The sequence below is a fragment of the Hemiscyllium ocellatum genome, chromosome 32 (genome assembly GCF_020745735.1).
Source record: "Hemiscyllium ocellatum isolate sHemOce1 chromosome 32, sHemOce1.pat.X.cur, whole genome shotgun sequence".
Taxonomy (NCBI): domain Eukaryota; kingdom Metazoa; phylum Chordata; class Chondrichthyes; order Orectolobiformes; family Hemiscylliidae; genus Hemiscyllium; species Hemiscyllium ocellatum.
In genome coordinates this window covers 43,984,768-44,000,358 of record NC_083432.1, presented here as the reverse complement: position 1 = coordinate 44,000,358, position 15,591 = coordinate 43,984,768, and the positions used below count along the sequence as shown (strand labels likewise).

Below are 15,591 nucleotides of genomic sequence, written 5' to 3'. Positions count from 1 at the left end.
TGATGACCCAGGTAGCAGATGTCCTGGCTGAGAGACAGGCGAGTTACTAGAGGCAGGGAAAGTATTCTAATTGATCATTCACAGCATTGGTACCTACCACTGCCCATCCCCTACATTAGACAAATCAAGAAGGATCAAATCCCCAAAGGACTGCAGAAATCAGAAACAAAAGCAAAAATTGCTGAGAAAACTTAGCATGTCTGTGGAGAGAAAGGAGGGTTAATATTCCGAGTCCAGTGACCCTTCTTCAGAATATAAACCCTGCATTCCAGAAGGAGCAGTTGCTTATAAAACACCTTTCACAATCTTTGCATGCCCGAAGCACTTTACATCCATGAAGTAACTAATGAAGTGCAGTCAATGTTGTAATGTAGGAAACACAGCAGCCAATTTGCACATTGTGGAATCTCTCAGTCAGGCAAAGGATGGCAAGGTCACCTGCTTCAGTGATACTGCTCGGGGGGAACTTGGTCAGGACACTGGAAAGAATTCTCATACTTCTCCAAGTTAGTGCTATGGGATCTTTTATCTCCTTCTGAGAAGATCGATGGGGACTTTCTTGAGCATCTCATTCAAAAGATTGCACCCCTGACATAGAAGGCCACTCTCAGTAGAGTATCCACCGAGATTTTACACTCAACTCTGTTTAGTGCCACTTGAACCCTCAACTTTCTGGTTCAGAGATAAGAATGTGACTGAATAGTATTTAGATGCACCTGTGACTCCAAGGCATATAAGGTTGTCGACCAAGTGTTGGAAAATAGGATTAGAATAGTTAGGTCGTTATTTTTGATCAGCATAGACTTGATGGTCTGAAGGGCTGTTTCCTCTGCTGGATATCTGTATGGGCATGACTATGGTGAAGACACAGCTAAGACCACAGCAGCAGTAATACCAGGATCAAACACAAGGGTGCAATGTATAAAATACACTAGACTAGCTCAGGCAAAACTTTTCATGTTGGTTTCCTGTTCTGAACTTTTTATTTCTTTATTTTTCTAATTTATTGCTATGATTTTGTACTTTTGAACTTCTGTAAAGCTGGACTTTTTATTTCTTTTTTTTATAATTTTCTTTTCCTAAGAGTTTGTACTCAAGAATCTGTACCAAGGTATTTTGCTACTGAAGATGGCACCATAAGTGGCAACTTGTAAACACTTCACTGTATTTATGTGAGTATAAGTGACAATAAAGCTGATGCAATTCAATTCGATTCAATACTTTGGCATTTCCATCTTCTCTTATTTAGTTGGATTATGGGAAGTGCTTATTTTGGGAAACTGGGATTTATAGTCTTTCATCTATTCAGCCAGAGCCTATGAGGAGTGAGAGGTACTGAAGGGGTGCGGCCACTTGCTAGGATTATCACTTCACCAAACCAGGTATGAAGAGCTCCTCTTGGGTCAAGTCAGCACCACTCCTTCCAAGTTAACAGGCTGCATGCTCGAATCACAGGAGTGGCACAAAGTTAGGTTGATACTTCAGTGCAGTCTTTAGGCAATATTAGATTAGATTACTTACAGTGTGGAAACAGGCCCTTCGGCCCAACAAGTCCACATTGACCCGCCGAAGCGCAACCCACCCATACCCCTACCCCTACATATACCCCTTTCCTAACACTACAGGCAATTTAGCATGGCCAATTCACCTGATCCGCACATCTTTGGACTGTGGGAGGAAACCGGAGCACCCGGAGGAAACCCACGCAGACACGGGGAGAACGTGCAAACTCCACACAGTCAGTCGCCTGAGGCGGGAATTGAACCCAGGTCCCTGGCGCTGTGAGGCAGCAGTGCTAACCACTGTGCCACCGTGCCGCCCTATTGTACTGTCTGAAGTCTCCTTTCAGATGAGCAATTAAACTGATGTCCCTCTATGCCTTCCAAGGTGAAAGCAAAACATTCTGGCATCTTGGACAAAATTTATCCCTCAGCCTACATCATCTAAGTAAGATGATCGCAATTGAACTGCTGTTTGTGGAAGCTTGCTTTGCATAAAATGGCTGCAACATGCCCTAATTTACAAAGTGGCTGAATTTTAGAAGGTCTTAATTGACATCCTAAGGTAATGAAAGACTGTATATAAATGCAAATTCTCTCTCTTTAACTCACAACAAAACTTCCTAAAAATCCCTAATTAGGGGAACAGATAAACTGTGAAAACAATGACTGACTTCAGGGTATTTAGAAAGCAGTACATCTGACATCCCAAAATTTATTTGGAAAATTCTTGACACTTCATTATGTTGCTTTTCCAGAACCCTAGTTATTTACTTTATCTCTGGGTGTTTTCTGAAGAAGTTTAGCTAAAAACTCAATTTAATTAAAGGCCCATTGCAAGGAACTGGCAGTGTTTTCAAAATGTTGTATTCCATTTCTCTATCACATTTAACAACACCAAGCCTGCACATTTTGGTGTCTATCACTTTTGATGTTAAAACCCTCATCAGCTAGGGCTGGGGTGGGAGGAGAAATCACTCTCTCCAGTTCTGGGTATTCTTCCACTACACCCTCTAATTTTAACTGACGTCATCTTCTGTCGAATACCTTCCTAATAAGGCTTGGATCCTACAGAATAGAAAGAGGTCATTGGGTCTTCAAGAGAGTTCCAGGCAGTCTGACTACTGACCAACCTCCCCCACCTGTAATTTCCCTTTTATTATCTCCATGTACTATTCCGGTTTCCTTTAGGGCATTAATTAAAGCTATATCCACCTCAAGATCAGAGGGAGCATCCATTCCAACTCCTAAGCACTCCTTTTGTGAAGATTTTTCCTTGGGTTACCTCTGATTATTTTGCCAATCAACAAATGCAGGTATCAAGAGTGGTGCTGGAAACACAGAGCAGGTCATGTAGCATCCAAGGATCAGGAGAATCGACATGTCGGACAAAATGAAGGGCTTTTACCCGAAATGTTGATTCTCCTGCTCCTCAGATGCTACCTGACCTGCTGTGCATTTCCAGCACCACACTCTCGACTTTAATCTCCAGCATCTGCGGTCCTCTCTTTTGCCAACATATGTAGGTATGTCAGCTGAACGTCAATCTTTCTGTTATTGGGGCAGCTTCTTTTTATTCATTCCTGGGATGTGATTGTCACCGTCTAGATCAGCATTTATTTCCCATTCCTAATTGCCCCAAAGAGGCAGTTAAGAGTTAACCACATCATTGTGGGTCTCGAGTCACATGCAGCTCGGACCAGGTAACGATGGCAGTTTCCTTCCCTCAAGGGGATTGGTGAACCAGATGAGTTTTTCCAACAATCAACGATGGCTTCATGGTGCTAATTTTAGCGGATCAACTTCCATCACCTGCCATGGGAGATTTGGACCTGTGTCCCCAAAACATTACCTGGGTCTCTGGATTAATAGTCCAGCGTTGATACCACAAGGCTATCGCTTTCCCACCTTAGTCTATCTAACACCTTCATAATTTTCTAGATGCCATCAAGTCTTCTCTGGTTTCTTGGATTTCTGGAGTACAATCTCAGCCTCTCTGCAATTTCTCAACCCCAGGACTGTTCTAGTACATTTCTTCATATCCTTCTGGGGTGCAGAGTTAGAAACCATAGACACAGTGGAGTTGAACTTTTTTTCTATAATTCCAGTAAAAAAATCTCTGCATTTGTATTCTATGCCTCTGCTTGTAAATATCATCAAAATTGGAGGTTTTGATATGATACTTCTTAGAACCATTGCGCTGTCAGATTGTTGCACACAATGTGCTTACACAGCATTTGCAAACACCATTCTGTGTCTATTATTATTTTTCTGATGGCTTTTCCTCAAATGTTCTTAAATGTTAGTTTTTGATTTTCAGGGACTACGTTTCATTCTTACTAACTCAGTTATTAAGTACTGCTGTCACACAGCAACAAACCTTCTACATTTTTGATCGTGTAAGTGGTGTTTGGACACACAAATGAAAAGAATGAGAAGATTGCTGTTGTTTTTGGTTAAGCAAATGTATAAAGGGGTATGGACCAACAGAGTTAGGTCACAGGTCAACGATGATCCCACTGAATGGCAGAAGAGGCTCAAGGGGCTGAATGGCCTGATTCTGAAGAAATGTGCTCCTGACAGTTGTCTTTAAGTTGACCGTGTTGTGGAGCTCCCTACCCAAGCTATTCAATGTCTCCCTTTTCTCTCGAAATCCCTTAACATGTTCCTGAAAACCTCTCTCTCAGATCATGCATGGGAACACCATCACCTGCAAACTCACAGTCCATCCTGCAGCGATTTCTTTTCCAGGTGAAAAGGCCACAACCTGTTCAATCTTTCCTGACACATATAACTACTTAATTCTGGCATTGTTTAACAGATCGTTTTGCACTTTTTCCAACACCTATAAAATAGTGACGACTGCAGACATGTGCAGGACTCAAGTGCAATCTAACCAAGGTATAATAAAAGGTCCATATAACATTGCTCCTATTCAATTCCAGATGATGTTACAAAGAAATCCACTGACCACAATTTGGGTTCCATTGTCTGGCAAGGTGTCAATGGCAAGGCTGGCCCCAACTAAATCCAGGCTCAAGCGGTCTCCTTCAGTCTCCAATGTTTTGATGGAGTCAATATTGACGGGAGCACCACGCCTCCAGCGCTGGCCTTTCGGGTTCACACCCAGCGTGCTTCCAATCGGTAGTTGGTAAGTGAAATCTGTTCAATTGTACAAAAGACAAAATGAGTGGTTAGCCGGTTCAGAATAATTAGCACTGCAGGATTTTCAATCTTCTGCAGAAAATAAATACAGGTATAATGTCAATAAATTAATACGGGGAGGCTTTCCACTGAAAACCCATCCCACGCACAAAGCAAAACAATATTAAAGACATTAATGCTAATCCTACTTAGCCTTAATAATAAAAATGGCAGTTGGCTAGCTCAGTGAGCTGGATGGCCAGTCTACAATGTAGAGTAACATCAACAGCATGGGTTCAATTCTCAGTATCAGCTGAGGTTACCTTCTCCCCTCACCTGAGGTATGGTAACCCTCAGGTTAATGTCCCCCCAGTCATCTATTTGTAATCAAAGAGAAGTCCCATGGTCTGGTGGGACGATGGTGACACTGCCCATCTTACTGATCTAACCTTTATAATTGAATTTTTTGTCTCATGTACCGTGGCACAGTGAAATGCTTCATCTTGTGAGCAACACAGGCAGATCACAGAGTTAAATAGCATAGATAGTAAATAATAGGTAAACAGTGGCAAAAACAAAAACACAGGTACAGGCAAATGGTAAGAGTTTGAGAGTCCATTCAGTATTCTAACAACAGTAGGGAAGAAACTGTTTCAAAACTGGCTGGTGCATGTGTTCAGGCTTCTGTACCTTCTCCCCAATAGTAGAGGTTGTAGAAAAATATTGCCAGGGTGAGAAGCTGGCGGCCTTTCCTTGACAGTGGGCCTAGTAGATGGATTCTATAGATGGGAGGTTGGCCTTTGTGATTGTCTGGGCCAAGATCACCACTCTCTGTAACCATCTCCAATCTTGAATGGTACAGGTGCCATACCAGGTCGTGATACATCCAGACAGAGTGCTCTCGATGACACACCTATAAAAGTTGGTAAGGGTATTCACCATCATGCCAAATTTCCTCAGCTGCCTGAGGAAGAAGAGACATTGTTGAGCCTTTGTAACCAGTGCGTCCACATGGAGAGTCCAAGAAAGCTTGTTGTGGATGACCACTCCCTGGAGCTTGACACTCAACTCATTCCACCTCTGGGCTGTTAATGTGTAGGGGTGGACATGAGTAACATCCTTCCAAAAGTCAATAATGAGTTCCTTGGTTTTGCCGACATTGAGAGCTAAGTTGTTCTCGGTGCATCATTTTCCCAGGTCTTCTACCTTCCATATGTAGTCTGAGATTTGACCGACTATGGTGGTGGTGTCATCAGCGAACTTGTAAATGGCATTAGTCTGATATTTGGCAACACAGTCATGGGTATATAGTGAGTACAGTAGGGGGCTGACCCCCCTGGGGGCTCCAGTGTTGAGTGTTAGTGAGGATGAAATATTGTCCCCAATCTTCACTGATGGTGGTGTGTGGGTCAGGAAACTGAGGATCCAGTTGCAGAGAGTGGTGCTTAGTCTGAGATCACTAAGTTTAGTAATCAGTCTCGAGGGGATAACAGTGTTGAAAGCTGAGCTATAGTCAATGAATAGGACTCTTATGTAGCTGTTCTTGGTGTCAAGATGTTCTAGGGAGGAGTGAAGGGCAAGTGATGTGGCATCTGACGCGGATCTGTTGGTCCGATAGGCAAATTGGATTTGGTCAAGAGTAGTAGGGAGACTGGTGTTGATTAATGCCATGACCAGCCTTTCAAAGCACTTCATGACCACCGAGGTTAGGGTCACTGTGCGGTAGTCATTGAGACATGCTGCATGAGCCTTCTGAGGCACAGGGATGATGTTGGCCCTCTTGAAACAGGCAGGGACAGTGGCCTGCTGCAGGGAGAGGTTGAAGATGTCTGAGAAGATCTCTGCCAGTTGATCTGCGCATGCTCTGAGTGCACGGCTTGGTACGCACACGAAGGAAAACTGATCTGACCTCTGATGCAGTGACTGATGGGATAGGTTCGTCAGGACTTGTCAGAATAGGTGTTACCTCGCTGCCGAAATTCTGCTCAAAGTGAACATAGGAGGTGTTGAGATGATTTGGGAGGGATGTGTCATCATCTGCTATTTCACACTGTCTCTTTTTAGAACCTGTGATGTATTTCAGTCCTTGCAATAGTCGCCAGGTGTCTGTCTGGGTCTCTACTTTGGATCAGTATTGGTCCTTGGCTGTCTTAATGGCTTTATGAAGGCCGTACTTGGATTCCTAATATTTGAGTGGGTCTCCTGGTCTGAAGGCCTGGTTTTTAGCAGGTTCTGTAAGTCCTGATTCATCCAACAATCCTGTTGGGGAACACACGGATTGACTTCCTCAGTATGCAGTCCTCCACACACTTACTGATAAAGTCTGTGACAGTGGTGGCACACTCATCCAAGGTACTTCAGGACTGTTTGATAATGGTCCAATCAGCCAATCCCTCCGGAGTTGATCCTCTGCCTTCTCCAACCAGCACTAGACCTGTATCCGCGAGGGGTTCTCCTGCTCGTGCTTTCGCCAATCGACGTACTGAGCATGTGTAAATAAAAGGTGACTGAGTGATGGGATACCAGCCTTTGTGGAGTTAGTTCAGATGATAAATGGGTGTGGTGGGAGAGCAGCTCAGGAGTGAGAACGGCAGGTCGTCCTCTGTAACAATCTCAGGGTAATATCACTGTGACATTGTACCTGTTCGCTAACATACCATGAACTACATCTTGTTCAAGACTAGATATACTTCCCATTGAGCTAGCAATTGCTCTTCCTATGCTATGCCAGACCAAGTGAGCCCTGTAGATCCTTACCCTAAAAAAGGTTAGAGAGCAAACCTATCCTACCACGCTCAGACACAACATACAACAAAGCGGGTCTACAGTGAGCATTCCAACAACAGGATATTCTTTTACTAACATCCACCCAGTCAAAGGTCACATCTCATAGACAGCACTAGGCACCTGTGGCAGCCAAATAATCCCCCAGGATAACACTGGAGTGAGAGCCTTGATTTCTGTGCTCATGCCCTCGAGTGGGACTTGATCCTGAAACCCAGTTCCGAACTGAGAGCACTACCAACTGAGCCACAGTTGACAGTGTGTGATTTCTCAAGCTCTAACACACATTCCCTCAGCAGTTATCGGCTGTCGTGTTTTGGTGACCGAAAGAATCTTTCCTCACATCAACCCTTCATGCAGTGATCTGCCAGGGAAACAACACCAGGCTCTGTACACAGCTGATTTACTTCTTTCAGCTTCTGTTTCCAGCAGGCACAATGGATATGAGAATAAAACATATATTTTACAGGTAAGGAAAATGCAGTTGCTTAATAATCAAAAATGAAACTTTAATTAAAATCGATAATGCAGCAATTATTTTAGGTTGGAAACAATTTGTGCAGAAATAAGTCACGCAAAGGCTGACCTTCTGTTCAATTAAACTGCAGCTGGTCTCTACCTCAAATCCTCCTACGCACCCTGGTTCCATAATCATTAATACCTTTGCTGAACAAAAATCTATAAAACTCAATCTTAAAATTTATAATTGGCCCAGAGAAAACCTTTTGTGGGGATTGGAGAATGAAAGTTCTAGATTTCCACTACCCTTTTGGGAAGTGGTTCAGGAATCTCCCCTGACTGATGACCAGTGACTTTTAAACATAAATTGATTTGTTGGAGCTCTGTTCTATAGGGTCATTGCTAGAATTGGTCTATCTGCTGCAGCAGGAAGGAAAATTGACTGAGGAAGCAAATTCTCACTTTTGGTTCCTCTGAGATAAATGAAAAGGCTTATTTAAATCAAATGGTAGAATTCCTGATAGTAGGAGTTTAATTGTTATCCAGTAATCGAGTTCACACACATGTACTTGGGAAGGTTAAAAGCTCCCCCATCGTATACTTCTACCCATCACAGCAACTCAGGTCATCAGAGATCCTGTGTTGCTATGAGCACAACAACGTGAATCCACCATTTATCCATCCTTATGAGAACTCACCTGTTCACAACACCCCGAATGGTCTGGATCCAAGTCCCACCTTTCTGAAAGTCCAGGCCACATTGGGAACAACCCTCTAAAAGATTCCAATTTGCTTATAGCGTGTGCAAACGATCTGACCAAGATTCTGTGAATCCTTGATCCAATCAAATATTTTTCAGAATGACATAAAAACAGCAAAATAGGAAACAGCCTATCCTCCCACTAACCCCATGCTCCCACACCCCCAAACACCTTTAAAGAGTGCCCCCACATGAGTCTATTACCTGCCTGGTGAAGCATGAGATTTTTCATTCATTCATGAAATGTGGCATCGCTGGCTGGACCCACTGTTACTGTCCATCTCGAGATGCCTTTGAGAAGGTAGGGGCGCACTGCCTGGTGTAGGTAGACACACAATGCTGTTACTGATGGCCTTCCAGGATGCCAGGGAATTCTACTCATGGAATCTTTGACCTTTTACATCCCTAAGGTGGGGTCGAGAGTGTGGTGCTGGAAAAGCACAGCAGGTCAGGCAGCATCTGAGAAGCCAGGAGAATCAACGTTTTGGGCATGAGCCCTTCATCCTCAATTCTCCTGCCCCTTGGATACTGCCTGACCTGTCATTCTCAACTCTGACCTCCAGCATCTGCAGTCCTCGCTTTCTCCTAAAGTGAAGTATGTGCCACCCAGAGGAAGCACATCTGAAGAAGTAGTGCACTGAGCTGCCAACATTGTGAAATCTATTCACTTGAAGGCGAGCTGCCTGCTCGGGTTATATATCAATACTACCCACAATAGGCTTCCCTGGTCTTCGATGGACAACTCTCCACTCCCTTTATTGAAACATTTTGGGTTTAATAACTATTTCAGAAACCTATGCACAATTGAATCTAACATTCCATAACAGTGCTGAGGGAGTGCTGCACTTTCAGAAGTTCCACCTTTCTGATGAGATCTTACACCAAAGCCCCTACAGCCCTCTTGAAAAGATGCTGTGACATTATTTCCAAGAGCAAGAGGCATCTCTCTCTGTCCTGTACAGTATTCAGTTCTAAAGCACTATCACTAAAACACATGAACTTGTTATCATCTCATTGCTATCTGTGGGAACTGGCTGGGTGCAAATTTGATGTCAAAGCTCCTACATTACAACAGTTCCCATATTCACAAGTACTTAATTGGCTATAAGGTGCTTGCCATCCTTTTGGGTTCGCTTTTATGTTCACAATGTCCTTTAAAGGCAGAAAGAGAAATCTTAGCATGAAAACTGAGAAATTGCATCCAGTATTCACTGAAATATTTTAGACAAAGAAACAGCGTGCATTTATACTCAGTGCCACGCGATGGGCAGTGAAACAGTGGGTTGGTGCTAGATGGCAGTCTAATGGCCGATTAACCCTCTGGTAATCCGTGCACAGGGTGAAATATCTGTGGAACTGATCTCCAGCAAACGTTTACACCTTGCACGAGGACTGAGGGATGTGGAGAGATTAGGACAAAAAGGACAAGCCAGGAGAATGACAGTTTGCTTGATATCTGTGATACACCTTTTCCCCACTCCAGATACCAGCGGTGGATATTCTCCCACATGGGATGGTCACGTGGCATTTTACATTTGCTGCTTGTGAATGTGCATCGCTCAAAGACACAAAACTCATTTAAAACCAGTTCTAAAAGTGTTCAAAAAGGAAGCACCGAAAGGCGAAGAATTGCTTGTCATATTTGTACATTCATCAAACAAAACTTTGTTTTCCACGAAGATATAATTTCTGACCTGCTTGCAGCAAACACCGTGGGCTGACAAATGATATTTAATTAACTCATAACTAATGACAGTTGTGAGGTTTTCTTGTGAAGATGAAACTGCCATGTAAGAGTCTGTAATGCAATGATGGATGGTTCCGACTGAATTCAGGAACACAGGCCAATCAATCACAATGGAGTCCGAGAGTGCACACAGCTACCTGGCAAGATTTCAGAGAGTGCTTCATTTTTCATTCCGTCAAACTCAATCAAGCATCCAATCACAATTACAACTTTTATAATTCATTAACCCTTTGGACTGCTTTGCAACTGCTGATTCCCATTAAAACAAGATGTTTGAGGTCTTCCTGGTGGCTCAGTTAGCAAGATGGTTGATGAACCTGTAACTGGCTCACTCTCCAGTGAGATCCCAGTGGCAGAGCTGAGCTCTGGGCTAGGACAAGTCTCTTTCAATATTCCAACACTGTTCGTGTAAAGAATGAACTCTGGACAGGCTCGCAAACTATTGTGCCCTTCCTGGATTTGCATTTTGATTTGTATTGCTTTGTGGAGCAAACTGTTATATGTTTGACTTTGCTACAAAGCCCCCTTGTGTTTGTAGCTAGGCAATGGTTTTCTTAAGAAGATTGAGACTTAGCAAACACATCTGTAACTTTAATCTTTGCCAAGCATGGATGGGCATACCTTGGTGCCTAGGTACAATTTGCCATCATTTTAATACAAACCAAAAGACATTGGAGTATGGAAAAAAAGAGGGAAAATAGGGCAACCCTTTTAACAATCTGTTAAACAGCCGGAATAAAGGATTAAATCCAAGGAATTAATCTTTCCATCAGACACTGAGTCAGTAATTGTAGATATCTAGAATGTAATATTTATTTGTTGCATTTCCGATCCCTGTTGAGATATTCCCCCCCTCCCCAGCTTTAATTATAATGACGTGTTTTGAGGAGTGCCTAGTTTTTTTCCAGAACATAAAGGAATATCTATCTGGGCAGAAGACTGTTACTCCCAAAGGTTGTGAGTTAGCCATTGATTGGCATATTTGTCTGAATTAGTTCATTCCCAAATATAGGTCTTTCTCCGACAATGCACGTTTCATCAACACAATTTGGCTGCAACATGATTGGTGAATTGGGAACTATTTTTTAAAAACCTGAGCTCCCATTGGCTATTATGCGATGCTCTCCCTGGTTACTTTCAGTCCCACTCTAGGTGTTTATTTCAGGGCAAGCAAAAGAGGTTGGATGACGGGGCAAATTTTTTCTGACCTTGTTGTTGATGTTTCCAGGATGCTTTTAGAAATTATTGCAGGGGAAATGATTGGATTTCAAGAATCTCCTTATTCTGACAATGCACCAAGCCATCCTCCACCTCGGGTGAGCTTTCTGAAAACATCAAAGTTCTGTTTCTATCTCCAAACACAACCTCTCTCATTGAACCTATGGACCAGGGTGCAGTAGCAGCTTTTAAAGCTTATTACTTAAGATGTATATTCAGGAAGCTGACTATAGCTATTGATGGGGATAATGTCCTGTCTTGATCCAGTAATGCAACTCAGCAAACTCAGAAGCCCCTTAAAGTGTTAAATGTATTGCATTATTTCATTAAAATATATGTGTTTAAATTTACTTAGACTGTTCTATCGTTTGTGTTAGGCTCTCTACTATTTCCGTTTTGATTTTTACTGATATTTTTGGTGATTCGCCCCAACCCTGTCTTTCTCATAGGCCCCGTTATTTCTATTGTACAATTTTCCATAACACAAGGTTGCACGAGAATGCAGCTACCACATTATAGCAGAGCAGACTACAATGGAATATATGTTCTTTGCAAAGCTGCAGAATCTGAATTTGTGAGTTTGGGGAGAGCGCTGTCATACATCTCATGTTATATTACCTTTGTAATTACTGTTGTGTTTTAGCAGACATGAGTTCCTGATCTTTCCTCCTTGCCTCGCATAACCTCTCCCCATTATCAGTCCCATCAATTGTTTATTCATACTGATATCAAATAGAATTTATTCACCTGCTCAGTCATGCATTTCCTCATGGTAAAACTCAATGTCTGTTCAGTTAAGAGTCTTTGCCATAGATTAGGGGCAATACTCCTGCCTCTGAATCAAAAAATTGTGACCTCACTTTCCACTGCAATATAAAATCTTTTTTTTTACTTATTCATTTATATAATGTGTGTGTTGCTGATTAGTCCAGCATTTATAGCCCATCCCTAGTTGTCCTTAAGGAGATGAGTCACCTTCCTGAACAGTTTTTGGGGAATAAGGACATGTACGATGTTGCTGAGCGGCTTGGAAGAGAATATTCAGATGATGATCTTCCCCTGTACCTACAGACCGAGTATTTCTATGTGGTAGAGGTTGTGGGCTTGGAAGAAGAGCCTTGGTGAGTTACTGCAATACATCTTGTAGATGGTATACACTGTCACAGTATGTGGTAGTGATGGGGGGAGTGAATGCTGAAGATGATGGATGGTGCCAATAAAGGCGGCTGTTTTGTTTCTTGGGTATTATTGGAGTTGCCCTCGTCCAGGGAACTTGACAGTATTCCTTAAGTTTCCTGAAGAAGGGCTTATGCCTGAAACATTGATTCTCCTGCTTCTTGGATGCTGCCTGACCTGCTGTGCTTTTCCAGCAACACATCTTTCAGCAGTATTCCTCATATTCTTGGTTTTTACCTTATTGATGGTGGATAGCAATCAGCTACTCACTGCAGGATTCCTAACCTCTCACATGCTCTTGTGACCACAGTATTGATATGGCTGGTCCAGTTCAGTTGCATGGTAACCCAATCCCAAAATGGAAATAACAGAGGACTCATTGATGCCAATACCATTGAACATCAAGAGGCGATTGTTGCATTCTTTCTTGTCAGAGGTGGTCAGTTCTATCACTTGTGTGGTGTGAATGTTGTTAGTTGTCACTTATCAGGCCAAACCCAGAATAATAATTCACTGCAATGCTGAGGCAGTGCTTCACTCTAGCTATTTTTTGAATGATATTAAAGCAAGGGCCTAACTTCAAATGGACATTAACGATCCCACAGCACAATCCTACAGAACAGTACAGGAGTTCAAACTAATGCATTGGCCAAGTTTAAGCTCAATGCAACATTAAAAACAATCATTTTTGAAGAAGATTCGTACTGAACTTGAAATGTTAACTCTGTTCATCTCTCCACAGATGCTGCCAGACCTGCTGTACTCCTCTAGTGTTCTCTGTGATGTTTCAGATTTACAGTATTTTCCTTTTACTAAAAAATAAATCATCTGGACATTGCCGTTTGTGTGAACTTCATGTGGACAAATTAGCTGCTGTGATTTCTGCATTATATCAAGGAGTACACTTCAGAAACAGTTAGCTGACAAAGAAACTCAGTGATTATTTGGCAAAATATAAAAACTGAAACTTCTCATCTTCTGTAATTTACAATGTCATAAAATCTAAAGCAAGGACTATAGATTGTTTGCAATTTTGCTCAATTATGTGCCTATACTTTTCTCTCTTGTGAGTGTTTGGTGCTATGATCCTTCTCCTGGACTTGGCAATAAGTTTCTAAGTACAACTCTACAATATCAATGTGAACTGCACTGTTCCCACACTATACCTTTAACAGTTTTGTAGTGCTTTAGTGGAGTTTTATCAAAATAAATTTGACATTAGAAGATATATCAAGGCAAGTAACTGATGGTTGAGATAAAGAAGGATACTTTTAAGGGAGCATTTTAAACATTATACAATAATAATCTGGATGAAGGAACCAAGGGTATTGTTGCTAAGTTTGGAGATGACACAAAGATGGCGAAAGGGGTTGGTAATGTTGAGGTAGCAATTAGGCTGCAGAAGGAGGCTAGGAGATTGGGCAAAAAAGTTGCAGATGGAATACAGAGTGGGAAAGTGTGAGGTTATTCACTTCAGTGGGAAGAATAGAGGCATAGACTGCTTTCTAAATGGATAAAGGCTTTGGAAACCTGAACCTGAAAGGGACTTGGGAGACCCAGTTCAGGATTCTCTTAAGCTCAACATGTAGGTTCAGTTGGTAGTTAGGAAGACAAATGCAATATTACATTTATATCTCACACGACACCAGGTTATAGTCCAACAGGTTTATTTGAATTCACAAGCTTTTGGAGCACTGCTCCTCCATCAGGTGAAATTCTTCAGCTTGTGATTTCAAATAAACCTGTTGGATTATAACCTGATGTCCTGTAACTTCTGATTTTGTGCACCCCGGTCCAACATGGGCGTCTCCACATTATGGTGTTCATATCAAAGAGGGCTAGAATACAAGAGCAGGGACGTGCTGCTGGGGCTGTATGAGGGTCTGGAATATTGTGAGCAACTTTGGGCCCCATATCTAAGGAAGGTTGTGCTGGCATTGGAGGGAGTCTGAGGAGGTTTACAAGAATGATCCTGGGAATAAAGGGCTTGTCATATAAGAAGCAGTTGAGGACAGTAGGTCTGTGCTTAATGGAGTTTAGACGGAGGAGAAAGAATTTTATTGAAACTTACAGAATACTGAGAGGCCTGGATAGAGTTGACATGAGAAAAGTTTTCCACTTGTAGGAGACACTAATACCTGTGTCAGTCTCAGAGTGAAGGGACAACTCTTTAGAAAGGAGATGGGGAAGAATTTCTTCAGCCAGAGGGTGGTGCATCTGAGAAATTCATTGCCACTTAGAGCTGTGGAGGCCACGTCATTGGATATATTTAAGACAGAGATAGATACGTTCTTGATTAATAAGGTGATCAAAAGTTACAGGACAAAGGCAGGAGAATTGGGTTGAGAAACAGATCAGCCACAATCCAATAACGGAGCACTCAATGGGCTGAATGGCCTAATTCTGTTCCTATATCCCATGGTCCTTTGCTGTAAAGAAGGACAAAATGAAGATATAGTTGAGGGAAGTGACTCCATATTGTAGGATTTAACAGCTGGCCAAGTCACTCTGGTGATGTTTTTGGGATGAAGGACATTACAGAGATAGGAAGAGGTGGACTCATTCAAATAATTTGTTTGTGCTACACAGGAGGTCAACTGATCCAAAACAACATAAATCTTGTTCCTGCAGCAAGAAAAATCAAACCCGAAAGAAGGTGGATGAGAAGCAAGTATTAGGCAGAAAGTACTATGCTGGGTGAAAGTGAGGACTGCAGATGCTGGCGATTAGAGTTGAGAGTGTGTTGCTGGAAAAGCCCAGCAGGTCAGGCAGCTTTCAAAGAGCAGGAAAATCGACGTTTCAGG

General features: G+C 42.4%; 1 protein-coding gene across 1 annotated transcript in view; it reads right to left on the bottom strand.

Annotated features, from left to right (window-relative positions):
• The window catches only part of LOC132830767 (plexin domain-containing protein 1-like), a 288,265-nt gene that overhangs the window by 218,923 nt on the left and 53,751 nt on the right, over positions 1 to 15,591 (bottom strand). The window contains exon 2 of the mRNA XM_060848606.1: positions 4,471 to 4,661. Coding sequence (XP_060704589.1) covers positions 4,471 to 4,661 — 191 coding nt within the window. The remainder of the gene's footprint in view (positions 1 to 4,470; positions 4,662 to 15,591) is intronic.